Source organism: Cephus cinctus, unplaced genomic scaffold (genome assembly GCF_000341935.2).
Source record: "Cephus cinctus unplaced genomic scaffold, Ccin1 Ccin1_scaffold0997, whole genome shotgun sequence".
NCBI classification, from domain to species: domain Eukaryota; kingdom Metazoa; phylum Arthropoda; class Insecta; order Hymenoptera; family Cephidae; genus Cephus; species Cephus cinctus.
The window spans coordinates 885,943-907,700 of record NW_014333542.1 but is presented as its reverse complement, the minus strand read 5'-3'; the positions used below and the strand labels follow the sequence as shown (position 1 = coordinate 907,700).

The following is a 21,758-nucleotide window of genomic DNA, read 5'->3' as shown; positions in this document are numbered from 1 at the left end:
TCCTCGGTTACGTAACTGTAACTTATTCCTACGGTGACTGCTGCTCTGCTTGCTCGGCTGCCTCACTGCTCTGCTCAATGAATGATTTCCGCGCTGTAGTTTTACACGCACGCGACGACCCCGTGTGCGTGTGCACGTTGACCTCCGTGCTTAGCGAATTATTCACCCTAGTCATGAAAATTAGCCACACGGTATATGGGTTACTTAGAAAGCCATGACGAGGCGCGTGGGAAAAAAAAAAATTATAATAATTCATGACGTTTCAAGGAATTTTAATGGCCACGGCAGATGCGGTTTGCATTCGAGGAATTGACCTTGATATCCCGTGATTGAAATATGAGGGAGCCGGTATGACCGATTTATAATAAATATTAAGAGCGTACCATTGTCAGTTAACGTGGATAAATAAAAATTCCCTAGGATAACTTTGTACGAGAAACTTTTGATAGAATTTTTTTTTATGCAATGGACAGACTGCAGGGAGTTCAGAAATCACGAGTATTGGTGCAAACAAAAAATTAATAAAAAAAAGAAAAAAATTATGAAACGGATCACCTATCGAGTATTACACTGTGCCTATGGTATAGGATGCTTGGAGTTACGACGAAGAACTTGATACTCTCGTGTGACGGGATCATGTTCGTCATGCGATCCCACGTAAATGAATTCTCCAGTCATACCCAGTGATGCGTCAATGTCCGGGAAAGCGAATAATGGAAGATAAGAGTGAAATGGACGATTAGACAGAATAAGAGAGAAAGTAACGATTCCCCAATAAAATATTGATCGGTGTTCCTGAACTGCTTGATTTCTATATACAGTCTTACCGCTGCTGGTTTCGAATGGCGAACAACGATAAACGGGAGACGCGATCTAAGCGAGTACGCGGAACACGGTTAGATGGGAAAGAAGAAAAGAAAAAGAAAATCAGTAGAGGAGAAAGAAGAATTAAAAAAAAAGAACATAAAGTTAGAGAATCTTCATATTTCCTCCGGAAGTCTCGATACGCGTCATCCTGCTTCTTTATAGAATGCTGGAATGTCACGTTGGTTTGTTTACAAGACTGCCGGAGTTCATTGACCCCGAATCGAAGTAATTTCCGTCAGCGCCATCTTCGAAGCGGACGAAATCGGTACTACTTGGAATTAAGCGAAACGAATCTCGGGATTCAGTTGTTTTTGAAAATGCTAAGGACTCACCTATGACAGTGCTGGCGGCCACTTCCTTGGCTGCAGCTGCAGCTGCAGCCGGTCCATGGGCCAAGAAGTCGCTGAGCGACAAAGACGAAGCGATTATCTGTCGCTTCTCCTCGAAATTCAAGTAATCCAAGCTGTTGCTGCGCTGCGGTCCAGCCACTATGGTCACTGTCTTTCCTTGATGATTGTTCTCATTACGAGTTGGATTGTTCGGACATTTTTCCGTGCCCTCGGTGCCGCTCGCCGGCACCAGATAAACGCCGCTAACGCGTATGGACATTGCACTTTGAGAAATACAATCCTCCTGTACAATATAGAAGCTTTGTCGTCCTTATTTATTCCAATTGGCGGAACACCTTACGGATGCTTTTTGAATTCGAACATAATTCCCGCCTTTGATCGATACGATTGTCTGGCCACCTCCTTTGTGTTCGTCCTTTTTTTTTAATTTCCTTATCTCCCTTATCTTCTTGGTCTCTTCTTGCTATCCGCACTGTACGCGCTTCCCTTCCAGGGAAGGAAGGAAGGAAGAGCCTGCTTCGACTTGGAGTGGAAAACCTTTTTGCGGACTGTGGAACATAGTCCAAACGGAAGGAGGTTTCGCACGCTTGTATGGCACGTGGTGACGTAAAGATTAAATCCAAAATTTTCTTTGGCACTCGCTAGGGACTTAATATTTTTTATATTCCAGACGGATTCTTTGTGTTTTCTCTTCTTCCTTCTCCTCGCATTGGTCCAAGCCTTTACTTGCTACGTTGGATGGAAGTTTAGACTGACGCGTGTCAGATATTTGTTTTTCCTTCTTCTGTCTCCGCGATTAAAGCTGCTCCTCTTACGTATTATAATTATACAATGGAAACGCAATGTGATTGGCACAAACAACGTTCCACAGGAATATACGCACTTGAAACCGATGGCTTTTCCTTCTGCGCAATAAAAAAAAATCTTCCGTTACACTGCCCGTCTCTCTTGGAATATTACGAAACACTACACGGAGAAGATACGAACATATACATACACGTCAAATCGTAACGTGCTATGGAATACACATATGTCTGTATCTACAGGCGAGAATTCCTTTTGTTCGATAAGATTAAAATAAACGAACGGTCAGTGATGCTTCTATCTACGTTAGAGACGCAAATAATTACACGTTATTAATTATACCGAAGATACTAAAAGTGACGTCACAAAGCTCTAGGTAATGTCTGGTATAATTCGGCGATGAAAACTATGAAGTTTAGGAACCGCGAGGTTAGGTAATAATAATAGTTAAAGAGCTGTTGTTTTAGAAATATTTTTCCGCGAGCGTCACTCTTCGAATAACGACAGCGTTGTAAGGGAAACTACAGGAACTTCAAAATTCCGCTCTTGAGATTCGTGACGCGTTACACCTTTTACTAAACCATGTAAATGCACCTCACGAACGAAACAGGCTGAGAGGTTACCGGTTGGGATTGTTTACGCTGCTACGAATCAACGGCAACTAGAAGATGCAAAAAAAAAAAAAGAAGAAAACCTGTTTACTACGCCGTGATTGTACGTCTAGTTACGGGGATACTACGAGGAATTCGTGAATCAGTTAGGACGGCCATGTTGCCAGTATTTATTTCTATTTTTTTCGCTCTATGATTCATGCTTTAACACGATCCGATCGTTAGATTTGATAATTCTCGTATGTACAATTGTTTGAGTTACTATCGAAGCAAAAACGTATCTGTATTGCTTATTTTTTCGTTTATTTTAATGTCGTCAAACAAAGCATTTCTAACCTCACAAGACTGCTTGCATGTTGTTATATGTAGAGGAAAACTGTAGGGTTGACTAGGAGTCGAAAAATTCGACGTTAAAAATTCGAAATATGTCTCGTGTAGCGAACGTACAATGATTCGGGCAGTGAAAGGTTACACGGCAGGCTGAATCAAGTGGATATATTCACGACGAAGACGACGACGAAGATGAGGTTGACAATGGGAAAAGCACTGCTAGTGAAGTCAATAAAAATTACAAGAGAGAGTACATCGCGAGACACCTGGACACATTTTTAATAAACGACACACTGCCGATGCACCTAAAGCGATGCGAATTCACGTGAAACACACAAAAATGCGAAGAGAAATTGAGCTGGCAGGAATAATATAGGCGTAGGGACCGGCGCGGCGTATACACACAGAGGCAACACACGCGCACGCACTCCGTATATTAAATTCAAGTATTATCCAGGACTCACGGGATGGAGCCAGTTACTATCGTAGCACTGTAAAAGGACTGCGAGACTCGGCGCGTAATACGGGGACGGAATCGCGACGGAATATTACGATGAAATTAGAAAAACAAACGAGGAACGGCCGAGGAACGGCCACACCACGAAACACACACCGAGCGAGGCTCGCGAGCACTGAGGGCGGCCATGCGACGCGCCCGCCGCCACGCGGCTGTGTTTCGACTTTCAGCCACTAGAGTGTTAGACGCTATCCAACCTCCGAAGCGGACGGTACACGCCTATAACGTACCGTACGATACGGTACTACATTATATCGTGCAGCAGTATACCTAGGGAACAGTATAGAGTATGCAGTAACATTGCATGCGAAGTTATATACTATACTAACTATACTCTGCTCCACTAGAGCAGTATAGTATAGTTTAGTATAGTATAGTACGGTATAGTGTGGTACAGTGTACAGTACATTATGTATTGGGGTATAGCTAGGGCGCTCAAATGTATAACCTTCTCTCTCCCATCAATTCTTAAGATATCAATGACGATACCAATTTCTTTTTTCTTGTCCTCCGTATATGCTAGACTGTCATTAGTATGATTCACAATAAGTCTTACGTTGCAGAGGATCGCAGGATGACGGCAATGAGAATTAACGATGATTCAGCGACGCTCATCAATAAGCCACGAGCATTTTAATCAACAAGCATCACACTTGCGCTTAGTAACTATTAGTATATGATTAAGATTCTTAATGTAAGGGTAAAGAAATGTTTTCTTATCTTTTACAGACTGTCCTTTTTTCCCATTGAAAGGGCTCTGATCGAGGTTATCTCGTAAACGTACTGTTCGCTCGACCAGGGATGACGCGAACCACGTGGAATTTCCGTGGCGTCTAGACTCGCTAATTTAAACCGACTTACGAATCTACGGACGTTTCAAGACAGTCTAGTCGCTGTCACAACCATCTTCTGACATATGAGAAACACTTTGCTCGGTGCACGGCTTGCGTCTCGTTTACGATGAAAACTGGCTGGTATTTTTTTCTCGAGCTTGCTGTTCTCTTCTGCCTACCAGATATCACGCCGCCATTTCGCTACCTAATTCCTGACTTACCGATATACTCGACTAGTCGACTCTCACCCAGAGTGTAAGCGTCCATCAATCAAAACACATTAGCTCGCTTATCGCTGTAAACACTCTCCATACGAATGCCAAAACCTCTTAACTTGAAATTCGCAAACAGTAGCGAGAGCTAACCCCTCACTTTTTTTTTTAAGTTATGGAACAAAATGTGTCCTCTTATTCGTGCTTCACGTTATCCTCGAGGTCCTCGAGTACGCACAGAATGAGCGTCCCTGTCGACCCGAATTACATGACAATTTACAATTAAGTAGTAGACGTGTAATTAAGCCAAAGTGACAGTAGTACGTCAGCCATCAACCACAAACCACAGCTGGTATTGCGCTTACGCTCTGACGTGCTTTCACGAGTTCGTAAATGCATCAAATGCATCCCACTGCATTGGAGATGCGCTCATGCGCCAATTATGCATTCGAAACTGGTCATACGCGGAGAGTGTGCTAGGCTGTGGGACGTCTGACGAAAATAAATGTTTATACTGGGTATAAAAATAGGAAAAAAAATGTATGGCCGTCTTAGACTAGTCATGCTACAGAGTCATGCTAGGTGGAACAACCGTTTTTATTATTCCCTTTCGTATCGCTGCCATCTTTTCTCAATTGGCAGAAACGACGGCGAAATTGCGAACTGAAGGGGTAGTAAGAGTATAATAGTCTTGGTGCTTTATTTCTGACAATCAATTTAATTGATTTTGTTTTAGAGAGAAATAAAGCTCCCGGGTGAAACGAAGAAGAAACATTGGCAGAGATGCGCCTGCGCGTCAGGCGTTGGAAAAACCGGTCACCCCTCCTTTCGCTGGACGCGGCATCGCGTGCTTAACCTCAACCAAAGCTAGAAGCTGTAGAATTTCGTTAAACCAGTGTAGCCACACGGACAACACGTAAACTCAAAACTATATACGTGAGTGTTAAACTGTTATTCATTATTTGTACAATACTTTAATAAGCTTTATGTAAAATGGGTACTGCTTCTATTAGTTACTATTTCTTATATAATTAATATTATCAAACGTAACTACTGCGTAAATGTGGCGTGAGATTATTTTGGATAACAGAACTTATCAGTCCGCTGGAACGGGTTGTCGGGCAAGACCTAGATAAGACCTCGGTTGGCCCGAAGATGCCAGGAAATTAATGGCGCCAGACTTTAAACTTCGGATAAATTGACGAAGAGATTACTTTTCATATTACAGACTGGATTCCAGGCGCTGGCGTCTTCCTTAAAATTTACTTTTTCTTAGCGAACATTTATCGCGCGGCTGAATAATTCACTATCCAAATTTCTCCAGTGAGATCTTAATACGAAAACACCTGACTATACAAATTCGCTGCTCGAGCCTATAACTTCTTAATGCGAGCAATCCCGTTGATTAAATTTACCGAATGAACTAAATGATTCGTAAAAAGTTCCGCGGCTCAACACGGCTGCAGGTGAAAAGTGTCCGAGACGTAATTGAAAATAACACGGGAAATCGTATGCTGTCTAGCACACATTTTTCCTACGTTACCTTATCAATAATTTAACCTTGGATTTTTATCTCTATATAGATATCTTTGACGAGGCCGCATACACGTCATTCATACGTCAGACAGTCGATTCGAATTCTCTTTGCTGCGCCTCCCATTATTTTCCCTCTTTATATATCTCTTTTTTACACTATACACGTCCATACATATATATTCGCACACAAAGTGCATATATTCAAAAGCAATCCAATCGACTGATGGAGTCTCTCTATCAATACGGTAGCTTTTCGGTCCCTGATAATTCGCATGCCTACATATGTGAACTCTGGTAGCTACGTTGTTATTGAAACTAACGATACAGGAGTACGAGAAGAAAAAATTGAAATTTTACCTCGTGCAATTTGCTTTACAAAAAAAATTGGGCAAACGGCAGAATTTGATAATACAAATTGACAGACGGATTCGCGTCTCACCGAACAGTCGATTTTCACCCCTTTGGGTGGTCGTTAATTGGATCAAGACGTAATTGGTTCGTAAGAGGTAATTAATGGAATCAGACTTCAAAGGGCCTTGAACCTTGCGACCCATGACGTAACTCATGGGGGTAACTACAGTGGTCGCGCACAATGACTACCCCATATTTTAATAGACGTCCCGGGCATCGCGATGCTGTCACCAAGTCGACGCCAGGCGTCCTTGTCTTGAATTCATGACCAGGATTATTCTCAGCGTACTTTAAATGCGTCACAGGAAAGATACACATCCCCCTCCCCCCGGCCCCCACCTCACTTATCCTCTAAACGCTAAGGGGCACGTTACTCGGGAAAATGACGAGACTAGAAAAACAAATTTCCCATAAAAGATGACAAGCAGTCTCGTAAAGTTTCACGAGAGTTTTTCTAAGGAATTCTTTTTTGTCCCTTAATTTCATAAATTATCGATATAATGTAGAACACATGTGACGCGTCGGTTCGCACGATTTCTATAGAGCCTGTGTGAACGTAAGCTTGATGTACGAACTTGCGTAAAAAGTATAGCGACGAGTTAAGATTTGTAGAGCATTAATTTAGCTTTGAAAATATACAGGGAGACCATCAAAATTTAATCTATCGAAGATAAAAACAAATTTTTTTAATATAAAAAATGTTTGCAGCAAAATTCAAAGGGCGAAACAGTCTTTCGAAAGTCTCGTCGTCCAGCCCGAAGAAACGGCACAAAGAGAACAATCGCGGTTTCCAGCAGGTGTAGCTAGTTGCGAAGGCGCCTCGTTGTTTCCCGATTTCCTCCGTAACCTTGCAATTAGGATGCGGCTGGCAGGCGGCGCCGTCTGGAATCGCGGAGTTTTATTACGAATTGTTCGTAAGTGCCTGAAGGACATTGCAATGGGGGAAGCAGTTGTTGAATTTTTATCAAACTGGAAAGGAAAAGAAAAAAATGTTCGATCGAGCATAACGCACGCGGCCAACAGCCTTAAGGACTTTTAGATTGATCATTTCTAGTTACTTTGACGCGAAAGGCCAAATTCTTCGAACGGTCATCGATCATTCTTTATGCAGCTGGGCGTAACCTGCTTAAGGCTTCTCGCGTTGCGTTCGAGTGTGCTTCGCCGGCAGGCGAAATGATTATTGTGTTCGGTTAAATTCGTCGAACGTGCTCAAGTTTTGATCCTGCGAATTTAACAATAAATCGCTTACGACTTTGAGGCTCGTCGCGTAAATGTGCACGAGTCATGAGCTTCGTTGAAATTCTATTGGTCGCTCTTACGCGTATCGTCCGTGCGAATCGTCCTGCAGCAAACGTCACAGAGGTGCCGTACAGTCTGTACGAAAAATACGAGGAGATTCGAGATATTCAAGATTATCCATATCTCGCAAAAGTTTGCAATGCCAAAGTTTGTTTTTGCGTCGGTACTATACTATCTGCGAATTGGGTGCTCACTGCTGGCCATTGTGTTTAGAGAAAGTATAGAAAAAAATTTTTTTAATTTTTCTACATATGAAAATGAAAAAAATTTTTTCATTATTTCCGGCGAGAATTTTTTGAAAATTCTCACGGGGAACGGATCGATAGTCCAATCAGAAAATCGCACGGTTAACCGCACGAATTGCTTGGAATTGCATCCTTGGGCCAGTCGCCGTTGCATAAGACATTCGCACCGGGAGTCGTTTTTCTGCAAATACGGGATTACGTCGAGTGCATGGAAACTGTCCTTAAGACGTGACAAGAGCCCGTTAAATTTTTATCCGTCATGTTTTATTTTTAAATCTTTCAAAAATTGTTTACTCTTCTCGAATTTTCTATTCCATGCCAATTGTCACGAGAAACGTTCCTGAATCTGCTTGCAACTTTGACTCGTAAGTCGTTGCAATTCCAGGAAGCATAATTGCATCGCTCAGGATCCGATATCTATGACCGCCGACCAGCGAGACCAGTTTTCAACCGGCGAACAATGTATTTGCATTTTCTTTTGCCGCGCCGTGTTCAAGGTATCTGGTTTCTGGATGTTATTTATAAACGCAACAGGAAATCAAAATGGCGAATGCGCACGAGAGGGTATGCAAAGTGGGAGTTAAAGATGAGCTTGAAAACTGCATTCCCTAAATACAGGTTTGCTGTAGGAAAAAAAAAAAAAAAAAAAAAAAAAAAAAAAAAAAAAAAAAAAAAAAAAAAAAAAAAAAAAAAAAAAAAAAAAAAGTAAAAATAAAACAGCGAGTGACGTTTCAGACGCGTCTAAGCTAACCTGTGGGATAATAAATATCGTGGAATGTGGGTCAGCTACCCTTGCTAAAATAAAAATCCCAACCCCTCCGAAAGCATAAAAAAGAAACTTCGAGAAACTCTCGGAAACTCGGTTCACTTTTGCGAGAAGACACATATTTCAACTGAACTACATTTTTTGTTTGTTGGATTCTTCGTATAGAAAATATAGCATTTATTATAGATTCCAGTTATAGGATTCTTCGAAAAAGAATGAAGGTATTTTCAAAATTTTCATTTTCGTATTTCAGACCAACAGCGAAATTAATAAATTTGAAGTCTTCGTCGAATATTTTTCTTCTGCTGCATCAGAAATGCATTATCGAGTTGCCTGAGTGCATCGGTGCATCCTGTTTCCGCCAGGCTCAACTTCACTTGCTAGTTCAACTTACCCTTGCTGGAATAGCAGAACGGGTATTACTGTACGCGCATTTCCAAAGGGGCAAATGAAGTCGTCCGATCTCGCGAGAGCAAAGATCACTCCGAGAGAGGAGGAAGTCTCGGTAGCTCATCGATACTGGCAGGTAACTCTATTCGCGGTCGAATAATTAATGAAGGAACTTGGCAGCCTTCATCCCCGAAATAACCGAGCAACCCTCAAAGTGAAATCGTAACCCTCGCTCGAGTCGTCCGAGGGATGTTTTGAAGATGAGAAATTCCTTAAAAAACCGTATATTGACATCAAGTGAGTCTAAATTGAAGAATCCAATAAATTTGTAAAAATCAACCGGAAATGAACCAACGAAAAAAAAATTTATGAATAAAAACTAGAATCGCACTTCTGGCTGAAAGAGCTGTTTTGGCAATTTTGAAAATTCAACGACGGAAATCAAAGAGCAGGAAAGGAATAAAAAGGAAAACTAATATGGCTACTTCCGGTAGTTCGCGTTTCATGTTTTCGAAACTATTATTGAAATAGTTTGGAGAGGGATATTATGGTTTACATAAGGCTCTTCCTAGTGTCGAAGGTAAACAGGGCAATGGCCGTATAAAGGGGTGGGTGGCTCTCCTGGGGTGTTTTGAGCAAACAGTCCTGACTCCCTAGGGAATTTCCCCTAGACTCAACATTCCAGAGATTGATTAGAGCCAAGAAGCTCATCTCTTATCTGCTTCTCAATTCTCCCTATAGATCCGCACGTCTTCTCCCTTTCGTTGAGTTGGCCTGAGAGAAAATTTGGCAAGGGTTAGAAATTAGATCAACCCGAAGATGGATGTTCCTGTGAGATATATTAAGATAAGAGACACCTCCCCTCGTAGAGAGACACGTGAGATATCCAGAATTCGTATTTGATAAAAAAATCTTGAATAATTACCCATTGGATTTTCTCACAGCCACCTCACGTATGCAGACTAATTGTAAGGACAGCCTTTGGCAATTTTCATAATGCAATTATTTCGTATAATAATCGAAGCGGAGTAAGTTAATAAAATGAAAGGACTTTGGTCCTTGATTAAATGTCCTTGAAGTTAGACTCTACGCGAACAGCGTTTGGACATTGAAATTAGCATGGTGCGCGTGGGCGTGGACTCTGCCAAAACTTGCATAACGTGGCTTTTGTACGGTGCAGCGAATTTCGAGTAGAATATTAGAATACCCCAGAGTAGATCGGAAGAGGAAACCCGTAAAATACGAAAGAAAATTGCGAAGATCGTTGTTAAGGATAACTTTGGAATCTGCTCGAGTTACAATTTTGTTTTGTTCCCATAATTATTTCAGCAAAAGATTTCACGGAAGATAAATTTGTTTCGTTAAAACTTTAATTTTCCTGCTATAGCAATATTTCCTCGAATCAAGAATGGTTTCTTCTTTAGTCCTGAAAAATTATTCCCCCGAGGCTACGAATCCAGAGCTCGTTTACGTGTGGCCCTAACATCCTTTTCTTTTACTTCTTTTAACTCCTCTCGATCCCATTTCTTATATATTCTTTTTTCGCGCGACTCCTCTCCATCTTTTATCTAAATTCTCTCTTTTTCTACCACTCAGGGAAACTGAATTTGCAATATTATTTCCCTCCGGCCGAGGAGTCCTGAGACAATGTGTCGTTCAACGCTTTCGTAGTTTCCCCGTGTCTTGAATGTGAAACACAGCGAGAGAGAGAGAGAGAGAGAGAGAGAGAGAGAGGGGAGATGGGCAAGCATCGAGAGAAGAGAAGGGGATGGTTGAGCAGTTCGAGAGCATCCCCCAGAGACGCGCTGACGTCGCGACGCCTCATTGTTATGTAACCGCATTCAGATTCTCCAGAAAATCATCCCCCTCCTCCCCGTACACGATTTTTCTACTCTCGCTCGAGTATTTCCATCATCTTCCTCTCCCGAGGATCCGTCTGCGATTTCCACTCGAAGCCCACCCCCTCTTCCATTTCCCCGTCCCAGCACACGGTTAGATAACCCGGAGGGGATAGACACTTTCATCCGTAGATAATGGACCAAATGACACGCGAAGACGCAAGCCCATATGGAATGATTACACACGTGTGTAAGGGTATCGTAAGCCAATATTTTTTGTTCATCCCCTTTCCCTATAAATCAAGAATTCAGCCCACCCACCCTTCGATCTTCAGAGAAGAGACTTTACGTAGAATTAATAAATCGTGGCTCAATTCGAATCAGACGGTGGCAGGAAGTAAGAACTTGGTCCAGGCCAGCCTCCCTTATCGAATGAACCTTAAATTGAATCGACCGTACTTCAAGCAGAACTCAATCCCAGAGGGATGTTAAGACGTTTCGCCAGGCACCGGGGCCCATCCTGTTTTCCGATAGCTATCGATCACTTCCTGGGATTCAGAGATTTCTGGAAGCTGCAAGCAAGGGGGGGGGGCAACGCGAGCACGAGGGAGGCACGAGCATCTCCGAGTGCACTTCGGGAATCTTCGGATCGCACTTAAGGACTCGTAGTACTAATGCTTTTAAGATCCTTTTGTCATTCGATGCACCAGCAGCAAGTCGACCTTTTGACCTTTTATAATTCTCAGGACCAATCACTGCCACCCTTATCACTATCGCTACCCCTACAACCCCTAGTAGCATCACTACTGCGAATACCTACTGGGAAACTAATCGGCCAATTTATAAAAAATTTCACCTTTACATAATATATGTGTATATACCATTGTAGAGTATATAGGAATTGCTGGAGCGTGAAAATATATGACGTATTGATAACGAGAATGACGACTGTGAATATGATAAGGAAACCCTTCGGCGAAGCTATGATAAATTCAGCCTGAATCCCCTAATCTCTAGGAGTGGATGAATCCTGCCGAAAGATATCATCAGCCCCAAGACTCGTAGGCGAGGGGGTCAATCGATGACCCACATCGGGGAGGGATTCTTTGCCAAGTTCTTATCCGCTCTGTTTTTCCTTCATTATCTCAACATGCGCAGATTAAGTCGTCGGGTAGTCGGGAGTGGAAACGACTTAACTTTATTCCTTTCGAACGGATCCTGACTGCCATTTCGAACACGGACGTACATGCGTGTACACATGTATAGCACGTGAGAATCGTCAGAGCCGAAGCAACGTTGACGCAAGTCGTAAAATAGTTTTATGTGGACGAGAATAACGCGAATGAAATTTCAAAGTGTCCAAATTCACATTGGAATGTGGATTATCTTTCTTTTTTTTTTTTTTTAATTCGACCAACAATCGAGAATTTTCTTATCAGCAGCGAATCTTTCTACTGGACCAAAGTGTAACCAATCTTTTAGTTTTCGTCAGAGGTCAGCCTGGTGCTGATCGTGCGAGAACAAAAAGTTAAATTCTTAATATTCCCTTTAAAAAACACAAACATCCCACTGTCTGTGCTTTGGTTTATCATGATATTAAAGTTAGTCGAAATTTCAAAAAAAAAAGTCTATTATATACACAAACTCTCTAATACACGTACCGTCTTTGCATGGTCTACAGCGGAAGAGGCTGTTCATGGACCCAATTATTACTGTTGTTATCTCACTGAAAAAGTACTTGGAAACTTGAGCTATTCACCCTAATAAATTCTCAAGCAGTTCGCACGAGGAATTACGCAAAGTCCTTTAATCACCAGAACGAACTTTTCCAAGCCGGAAGTCACTTCCATCCGGTAGACATACGTCACTTCCCGAACACTTCCCGTACACAGAACATCCACGCGTTTACCGTAACAATTCGAACGAAGATCCCATAGCGCAGCCACCTCGACTACGCAGCTCTGACTATTCGATTGCCCCAGTGGCTTATCAACGTTTGCGTAATTAGTATCGATTAGATAATACACAAACAGAAATACGCGTTAGCCAATTAAATCAAGAAGATCAAACTATATCATTGGCAGCAGCAGGAAGGAAGGTGTTTCAGATCCAAAAAATCTACTGTATACCCGTAATTAAAAATTATACAAGATAACGGATTACGTCGATGAGCAAATTAATTTTCAATTACAATATTTATAATTTTGTTATTTTTTTCTTCAGTGTCACACGTATACCGGATATGCCGGATCACGTTTTTTTTTTTTTAATTTTCCTCAATTTCTCCACTTTATCCCATCAACGTGTTTCTTGTAGAAAAATAGTAAAAAGTTGGGATTTCACCGAAACCAAGCAGCCATCCACGTCACGGGTGCCCGGTGGACTGGCTGTTCCACAGAAGGTGATACTGTTTACAGTGAACAGGAACATGTCGTAGTAGTAGGCACCGCACCTTGCCTGGCTTCCGTCAACCCGTTCGTCGCACTATCACAGGCATTCGTATATCTATATATATATACCACTATGTAAATACAGTACATGAAACACATATATATATATATATATATATATATATATTGATAAAGTTACACGCGAGGCTCACATGACCATCCCCTTGTTCTAGGGGGTAGAGAATACATAGGACACTAGGGGTAGTCTTTGCCCTGTGACCGCTCGACCGGTAATGATGGCATGTCGCACCCTGGTGCTCTACTACCCTCGAAAATTCCACGCTCGATACCGCCCCTATACGTGAACATAGGATGAGAGAAATAGAAGAAAAAAAAAGGAAATTTTCATTTCACCACTTTTTCTTTTCCTACCCCCCACTTCTCCGTAGTACATAAGCGTGACGCAACAGGAAAATCGTCGGAGAGGTAAAAAGGATTTAAATAGCAGAATCGCTGAATTTAAAGCCGCGAAGCGATTTTGCGTTTCCGCAAAGCCATCCGTCGCAATGGAAAAACCGTGTTTTCCTTTTTTTTTCTACTTCCTCACGAGGGACAATAAAAGTTTCATGCACGTCTTAGTGTCCCGAGGCACCGACTGACGGCGTCTGCACCGGCGGGAAGGTCTCGGGCTTCGGGCGCCGAATATAACGTCTAACGTGCCAAGAGGGCACAAACCGCGCACAGAATTTCTGGGTAATTTTAGACGGGACCAACTAGTCTATATAGATATAGTTTTCGCCTGTTAAATGGTCTCCAGCTACGAGCGCCTCGCGTCCCAGTGTGCCATTGTCAAATTATCTTCAATTTTCGAAATTCCTCAGCAGTTTTTCATACGTGTATAATGTATATATATATATATATATATGATTCTGATACCGGGGAAATCCATGTGATACGATTATCTGGACTCTAGTCACTGGCTTAAGATCCTCGGGCTACTGCTTCATTATCGAAGAAACCTGCCAGGAAACGTGATCAGACTTCAACCGGAAGACCGGAGCGATAGGCTTCCCGGAAGGGCTGAGGAAGAAAAACAGAGAAAAGAATAAAATGGCGGCTGGCATCTCTTGGGAACTGATATTGCGGTGTAAATGGGAATAGGATTAGCTTCTGAAGAACCTTCGACAATGCCTGATCGAATCGAGCGAAAAACCCCATAAGAATATAAAGGAAAATCACCTGTATGGATAAATGACGTCATATTGCACTCGTATCAATGAAAATATACTGTGACGTCAATGGGGTTGCGATCCTCTTTATAGGACCACGTGGGATAACTTGCGAGGTCGTCTTTGAGTCTCCAATTGCGGTGTAAATGGGAATAGGATTAGCTTCTGAAGAACCTTCGACAATGCCTGATCGAATCGAGCGAAAAACCCCATAAGAATATAAAGGAAAATCACCTGTATGGATAAATGACGTCATATTGCACTCGTATCAATGAAAATATACTGTGACGTCAATGGGGTTGCGATCCTCTTTATAGGACCACGTGGGATAACTTGCGAGGTCGTCTTTGAGTCTCCATCTCTCTCTCTCTCTCTCTCTCTCTCTCTCTCTCTCTCTCTCTGTCTTGGCCTCTGCAATATTTATCCACTTCACCTTATTATCTTGCTTTGGATTATTTATCTCGCTGAAGCTTTAAACGAGCCAAGAATTCTCACTGGACAGGTGAGATGGACAGGTTCATATGAGAAACACAGAATTCACTAGGGAAATGATGTTCTTATATTTTTCTCATGTTTTCCTCATTTTTTAATTAAGCTTTTCTTGCCCTGCTCGCCGTTCTCCACACAGAAGTAAATTGCATCGAAGCGAGGATAAAGTGAACGTTGGGTATTGAATTCGGCAATAATCCCTATACTAGAGGAGATGGCCGATACACACTGGTGTAACTAGAATTCTTCATTCTTTCCCTATGTGACTCATTCGCGCGTGACGGAAGCACTGGACGTCGTTTCTGTTTATTATTGCAGCTGATTAATTAACCTTTCAATTATTTGTGGGGGACCCTTTAATGGAGAACGATGAAAATTAATTGGGAAACTGATTGGAGCCTGTATGTATATGCATGTATAAACTGTATAGGCGTATTTGACACGGGTCACGTGACGTGCAAATTTTAAGCTACCACTCACACCGGCGATCCTATACGTTTCCTGGGCAACTTCGAATTCCAATGGTAAAACAGATTTGTACACTGTCGGATGAGGAATACACATGGAGACTAAGATTCCGTGATAGCGGATACCCCTAGGGGAAAAAAAATAACACCCAGAGTCCTGAAAGCAATGTCGGCAACTCTCAGGGGACAAAAGAGTATCTCGTAACCGATAACGCTTCAACTTCCCACTTCATTTTTATCATTACACGCAATTCACTTTTTACGTCAATTTTTTTATCTTCTCCTCCCCCGCCCCCTCGTGCCGCGCTAATTCATTATCTAACGCTAGGGGAAAAAAAGGGCGAGTTTCTAGTGAATTTCCTGACCTCTCCCTTACTCCATACTGGCATGTATACAATCTTTCATGTGAATCTTTGCCACTAGTGGATGAATTAGAACTCTAATAGATTTAGCTGTTTAACCACGGCACACCTGCTGTTTCGAGAAGCATCTAGTTACCGAAGAGCAAAGCTGATTTGCACGTAGTGACGTATGCGGATGGCACGTTCCGCTTGTTATTTTTTTATTTTTAAAGCAAACGTCCACCCGTAATTGCTCGAGCACGCAGAACCGTTTGATACGCGTGAAAACACATGTGTGACATAACTTTGCTCGTAGGACTTCGTATGTATATGAAGAAAAATATCGATCGGAGAACTGGAGTGACAGGGCGTCATGACTCACGGCGTCGTAATCATGGCCAAAATGAATTGATAAATTGGCTGGGTTTATCTCAACATTTTCAAGGTCTTATCAACGCCTGTGTTACCGTTAAGTATCAGCTGCACGTGGACTTACCGGGAGTACCGAAAGTTCCTGCTATTAAATATTATATTTGTTTTACTATTGTATATGTATATGCTGTACAAGTGTATATATCCAGAATGATGTTTTTTTTGGCAAATCTTTTATATTTTACTTAACACATTACGGACGGATTATGAGAATCTGCAGATTCGTATTTTCACCTCTAGATGACGATGAGATGTATCGTATTTTTTTAATTATCTAAAAATATAATTGACCACTGGGTATAATTAGCAATAAAATGTCTGGTTCGCCGATGTTAATAATTATATTTTCCTTTAAATTTATTGATGGATACTAGCAGTAGTCAAAATAGTCCCAGCTGGAGTTTATTAATTACTAACGCGTTGTCGAAGCCAAACGTGGAAAACACGTGGTATGCGTTAAACGTCAAAACAAAGACACGTGCTCGTGGCTTTGTTTGTATTGGGTGTAAGATGAACGGAGAACGATAGGTCTTTTATTTTCAATAGAAATATTATCCATCCATGTTGTGACGTTTATTCGTCCATTCTTCTTTGACAAAGTCAATCAATGACTGAAGTGCTGGGTTCTCTCGGAAGATAACACGAGTTCAGAGAGAATTATGAAACGGAGTATCTGTATTGAATATCGGTGTACATTTTCGCGGATAATGGAGGCTGAGTCGGAAGGTTGATCGATCGTGAGATAATGGCCAAGAACAGAATTGGAGGAGGTTAAGTTTCGCCTCGACCTTTCTTACAGATATTATAATCGACAGATACAAAGTTTTCAAGGTCATCCCCTATCCAGGACAACCTTACCTAATACACTAAAAGTCCTTTTCCAATATCTTAAATAAAACTAAGAGAATCAGTAGTGTGGCGATAAAAACGAAAAAAATGAGAATTCCACCTTATTGACATAGAACACTGTAAGAAGGCGTATTTTCAATAGAAATTTTCGTTAGCCACGGAATTGGCAATTCGAGTCAATAGTTTTGTATTCACATAATATTTGCTTAAGAATCAGAGTCTGCTAATTGGGAGGTGTGATTCAAAAATCATTTCTCCTTAATATTCACGAAAAATTAGCACGTGCCAAAATTCCAATTAGCACAGATTTTTCGGACGAAATTCCGGTTCCGCGTGGTACCTATATAAGACCGAGATATATTCAGATGGTCCAGTAGAATATTTTGCATCGAACTATTAAATTGGCAAGAACTTTGCAGATATGAAAAAGTCATTGGTCATCTTGGTGCTGGTACTCATTGGCATCGTGGCTTCGGTACCGATTCCAGAGACCCAAAATGGTAAGTTTCGATATTTAATTTTTAAACTAATTGAAAGAAAAAATTTTGTAAAACCACATAACGAATAACATGGGAAAAATCTATGCCACTTCAGACGTCTCATTTACCCTGTATATCTTTTCCCAATTCCCAGATCCGATGTGAATTTCTTCTTATTATTATACAGGACAAGAATTATTGGCTGGGCAAGACACGCGTTACTATGGATTCCCATTCTTTTGGTTTGGTAGACCTGTAAACGATGACGGCGATGATGATTACACGGGCAATGGCGGTCAGTACCACGCTGAAAATCGTCATCGTTCATCCACTGTCTCTTACGTGGAAGTAGGGTAAGTAAAAAACAAATTAATCAAAATTTTAATCCACCGTCAAAGTATTCGTGGCGATAAAAAATTGGTCTCCTATTTTTTTACAGTGGAGGTTGGGGACGTTAAAGCTCGATACGGTCCTGGATTGGATAACGACGACCGTAATGCATCATGGGAATAGAAGCATGACAATCTACGTGACAAATGAAACATTAAGCCTAATTTTACATGTAATCCAAGCGAAAGTATAATTCTGCTAATTATTAAATTAAGAAGTTGACTAAGCAAAGGCAGAAAATTCTGATTGCGACTGTTGTGTAATATTTTTTCGAATAACTAATTTCTTTAATAAACATATCCAAGGATAAGCAATTGCCAATAAATTCGATCCGAGTCTCTGGAAGTTTCGAAAAATTCGTAAAGAGTTTCTCCTCGAAGATTCTTTACGCGGATTAGCACGAATCTTAGAAAGCCCGTTATATATTATGGGCAACTTGTTCGGTACAAAAGCACGGGCAAACGTTCTAACGAGACGTTAACGACACGTGTCAATTTCTGTCGTAAGTCGCCATATCTATATAAGCTGCTCGAGGCGACTTTCCATCAGACGTCGAAGTGAGCTCGTGAACGGAAAAACAAGACGAGCGTAATCGTTGCGTGAGAATATAAATATATAAAGAAAAAAAAAAAAGAAAAAAAAAATGAAAATAAATAATTATCCGTGGGTCTTCCTGATTGCCATCCTGGTGAGCACTGGCCATGCTGCACCCATAAAGGATATTTTTCCAGGTAAGATCCAGCGTAAGTTTATCCTGGCGTTAAGGTGACGTCGCAGTCTAAGAAATCCGTTGCACAAATTTCAGGACAGGAAGCCGAGGTGATAAGTAACGTTCTGGTTCGTCGTTTCTATGGTCCTTGGAATAATATTCCAAAGGCTAACGGAGAGTTCAGTGACTACGGGGACTATGGAGTACGCGTTCACGACTATCAGCCAAGTGCGGAGGACGAAGGTCCTGCCGCCGACTTCCCCTCGAATTATGGACTCGCTGGAGTCCAACCGGACACGGGATACGACCCCAGTCAATCGGGAGCTGAATCCTTTGGCACAGGCGAGGCTCAAGGAACCGGTCAGGAGACTTCCGGTAACGTCGGTCAGTACAGTCAGCCAGATGAGACCAGCAACGGGTACGGGGTCGCTCCTTACGGGGGCGAAGGGTATAACCAGGAAGAAGCTCAAGGAAACGTACATTGGACGTCTGCCTAAGTGTGTACGAAGATTTAAAAAATTTATTATTTACATCTTTGTTATAACCTATTATCATTTATATTCATTTTATTATAGAATAAATTTTATTCTTTAATTCGGGAATAGTCGTTTACTTTTTAATTAGGATAAATATATATCCTGAAGAGGAAGGGGAAAAAGAAACAATTTTCGCATTTCCAAGCGTTGTGGATCTGCGTAATTGTATTCGACTGATGAGAACGAAACGGGCAAAAAGTAAGATTGCGGTGGTTGCCGGGGGGGACAGTGGGGAGAAATTGGGGAAATTAAAGAAAGAGGCATCCGAAGGACGAGCCGGAATTTAATGGATGGAGAGATGCTCCATTTAACCATTTATCCTTCAGACATGAAATCTCGCAGAAAAACGCTGACAGGTTCATTGTATATGTATATGTTGTGACGTGATCTTTCGATTCACGGTCACAAGGCGAGTACGGCTACCGATTCCGATAACGTTCTCGATTTCTGGTTCGCTTCGGGTCGCCATCCTGCTCAGAAGCTGCGCTCTCGGGTTAATTCGCATAGTTACGCCACTGCTCTCGGAAGATTTCGTTATCGTCTAGTTGAGGTCGAGGTGCTCGAATCTGCCGTGGGGAGATAGTCTCGACGTACCGAGTTGCCGGGCAGAGGAGACGACCCGACGGAGACGTCTTCATGGACCGGCAGAAGCCCGGGTGAGATGCAGGCGCCCCGCTGGAGATGGGCAAAAGGCTGCGGAGCGGGTGGAGATATAGTTTTGACATGGTTGAGAGCAGGGAGGAACCCCCTGATCCGAGTTAAGGATGCTGTGCCCAGCTGTCGCCCGATGACCTGGGGAAGCGGCCGTGGAGGATTTCCAAAAGTCACGTACCGATGCGCTAAGGAACACTCTCGATTTGGTTCAAAGGGACCAATCGAGGGAGATGAAAGATTTATCGGCTATAAGGATCTCGACCAATCAGATGATCGGAATTATTAGTTCTCGCATTTGGCTATTTTGTCAAAGCAGTCTGTCTCGGGACACCGACCGAGGTGTCACGAGCTGCCTCGCGCTCCCGTGCTATTTGTTTATACTTTTTCTAGCCGTGTTCCGCTACGGTATACCAAGTTCACGCTCGTGTAGTTCTCGCGTTGCTCTCGCGATATCCAGGCAATTCAATGGATTTCCTGTGAGTGTTCCAGAGGTGTAGTGACGTGCCCCAGTGCAGTGACCACCCGAGTGTCTCCCGGATGCAGTTCTCGGCCTCCACGGATCGGCTCCATCAGCTCTGGTGAGTCTCCCAATTTATTAATTGGTGAAGGGACTTCGATTTGACACTTCCGATTCGTCGCTCTCTCAGTGGCCGCGCATTTCCGTTCGTGCATCCAGTTGCGTTTGCTGATTTTACGCGACCCCAAGAATCGACAGGATCCGTTAAGTTGTCGCATTGTCCGATAGGTTCCATCGGAGCTCCCGTTTTGGCGGAATTGGGTCTGACCCCCACTCCCAGGTCATGCCGGCTCGTTCCCGATAAAAAAGAAGAATTGACGGTAACGTAGGTTGCTTCTCGGATTTTTCGTTATCGTTGTCGAGTTAAGTAAGATACGTTACGATATACGTGTACTCAGGATTCTTTGGCTTCTTGAGATACTCCCTATTGACCTAGTACTAACCCACTCATCCCTAAGGAATTTCAAAGGAATGACACTAGGGACACTTCCCTCCCCTTTGCCACCCCTTCAGCCACATCCGAGGATCCAGTCAGCAGTGCCAGTAGTAAAGTTCAAACTTTGCTTGACCATCCTACTTTTCATTATCTTTGTCCCTCTGTACAGACAAGTCCAAAAATATTTCTTTTCGGTAAAGTACAAATTCCCTAGATTCTTTTCCACGTCCAGTCAATAGGAATTAATCGGAAGTCAATAAACGGCCGTAGATCCGCAATAAAGATAGGAGACTCCGACCTTGTCTAAACAGCTATAAGATCCAATAGAGTACCCGCAATCATTTACTGACCTCTGAACCCAAGGCGTCTCTTAGATTGTCCCGTGTACATCCATATCGTATCCATTGTGCATCCTTCGAGACTCCCTGCCCTGGATGGAGCAGTGACACGCCGAAAATTGGATTTTGCGAGGATTCTACCTAAATGCCCAAACAGTCTTCCTCGTTACTGGCAACGTATCAGGGTGCATCCTCATGTAACTGCACCCCCAGAGAGTCTGGCATTGTCGACCAACGGGTGTTCGACGATGATTTTCCCGTTCAGGTTGACAAGCCAAACCAACGGCATACGCGTTGAATATTCATTCGGCGATTCGCGCTCTGATTAAATGGAAATTCAATTTATTTTCGGTCGGTTTAGCCAGAGGCTAACTGTACTGTAGTACGTATGTACACTGTTAATTATACGGTACCGTAGTATTCGCGTAATTTGATGAACTATCGTTTATAAAGGTAGTCGACCCTGTATAAGAAAAAAAAAAAAAAAAAAAAA

General features: G+C 42.3%; 2 protein-coding genes across 9 annotated transcripts in view; one reads left to right on the top strand and one right to left on the bottom strand.

Moving 5' to 3' along the window:
• The window catches only part of LOC107271579 (phosphatase and actin regulator 2), a 113,676-nt gene that overhangs the window by 78,728 nt on the left and 13,190 nt on the right, over positions 1 to 21,758 (bottom strand). For 2 of the 7 annotated variants that reach the window (XM_025088816.1, XM_015747755.2), the window contains exons 1-2: positions 3,080 to 3,599; positions 1,200 to 2,122 (exon numbers count right to left, since the gene is read on the bottom strand). The exons of the other annotated variants lie outside the window; for them this stretch is intronic. In XM_025088816.1, coding sequence (XP_024944584.1) covers positions 1,200 to 1,476 — 277 coding nt within the window. In that variant the 5' untranslated portion in view covers positions 1,477 to 2,122; positions 3,080 to 3,599. Of the gene's footprint in view, positions 1 to 1,199; positions 2,123 to 3,079; positions 3,600 to 21,758 lie in introns of those variants that run through there. 7 annotated transcript variants of the gene reach the window in all.
• LOC107271585 lies at positions 5,278 to 19,386 on the top strand. Of its 2 annotated transcripts, XM_015747763.2 has the most exons (5): positions 5,278 to 5,460; positions 17,626 to 17,706; positions 17,873 to 18,038; positions 18,125 to 18,806; positions 18,881 to 19,386. In XM_015747763.2, exons 4-5 carry the CDS (start codon positions 18,719 to 18,721, stop codon positions 19,279 to 19,281), a joined length of 489 nt encoding a protein of 162 aa, XP_015603249.1. In that variant the 5' UTR covers positions 5,278 to 5,460; positions 17,626 to 17,706; positions 17,873 to 18,038; positions 18,125 to 18,718; the 3' UTR covers positions 19,282 to 19,386. The 2 variants fall into 2 exon arrangements, with proteins under 2 accessions (XP_015603249.1, XP_015603248.1); XM_015747762.2 differs by lacking the exon at positions 5,278 to 5,460 and having other exon boundaries at positions 17,442 to 17,706.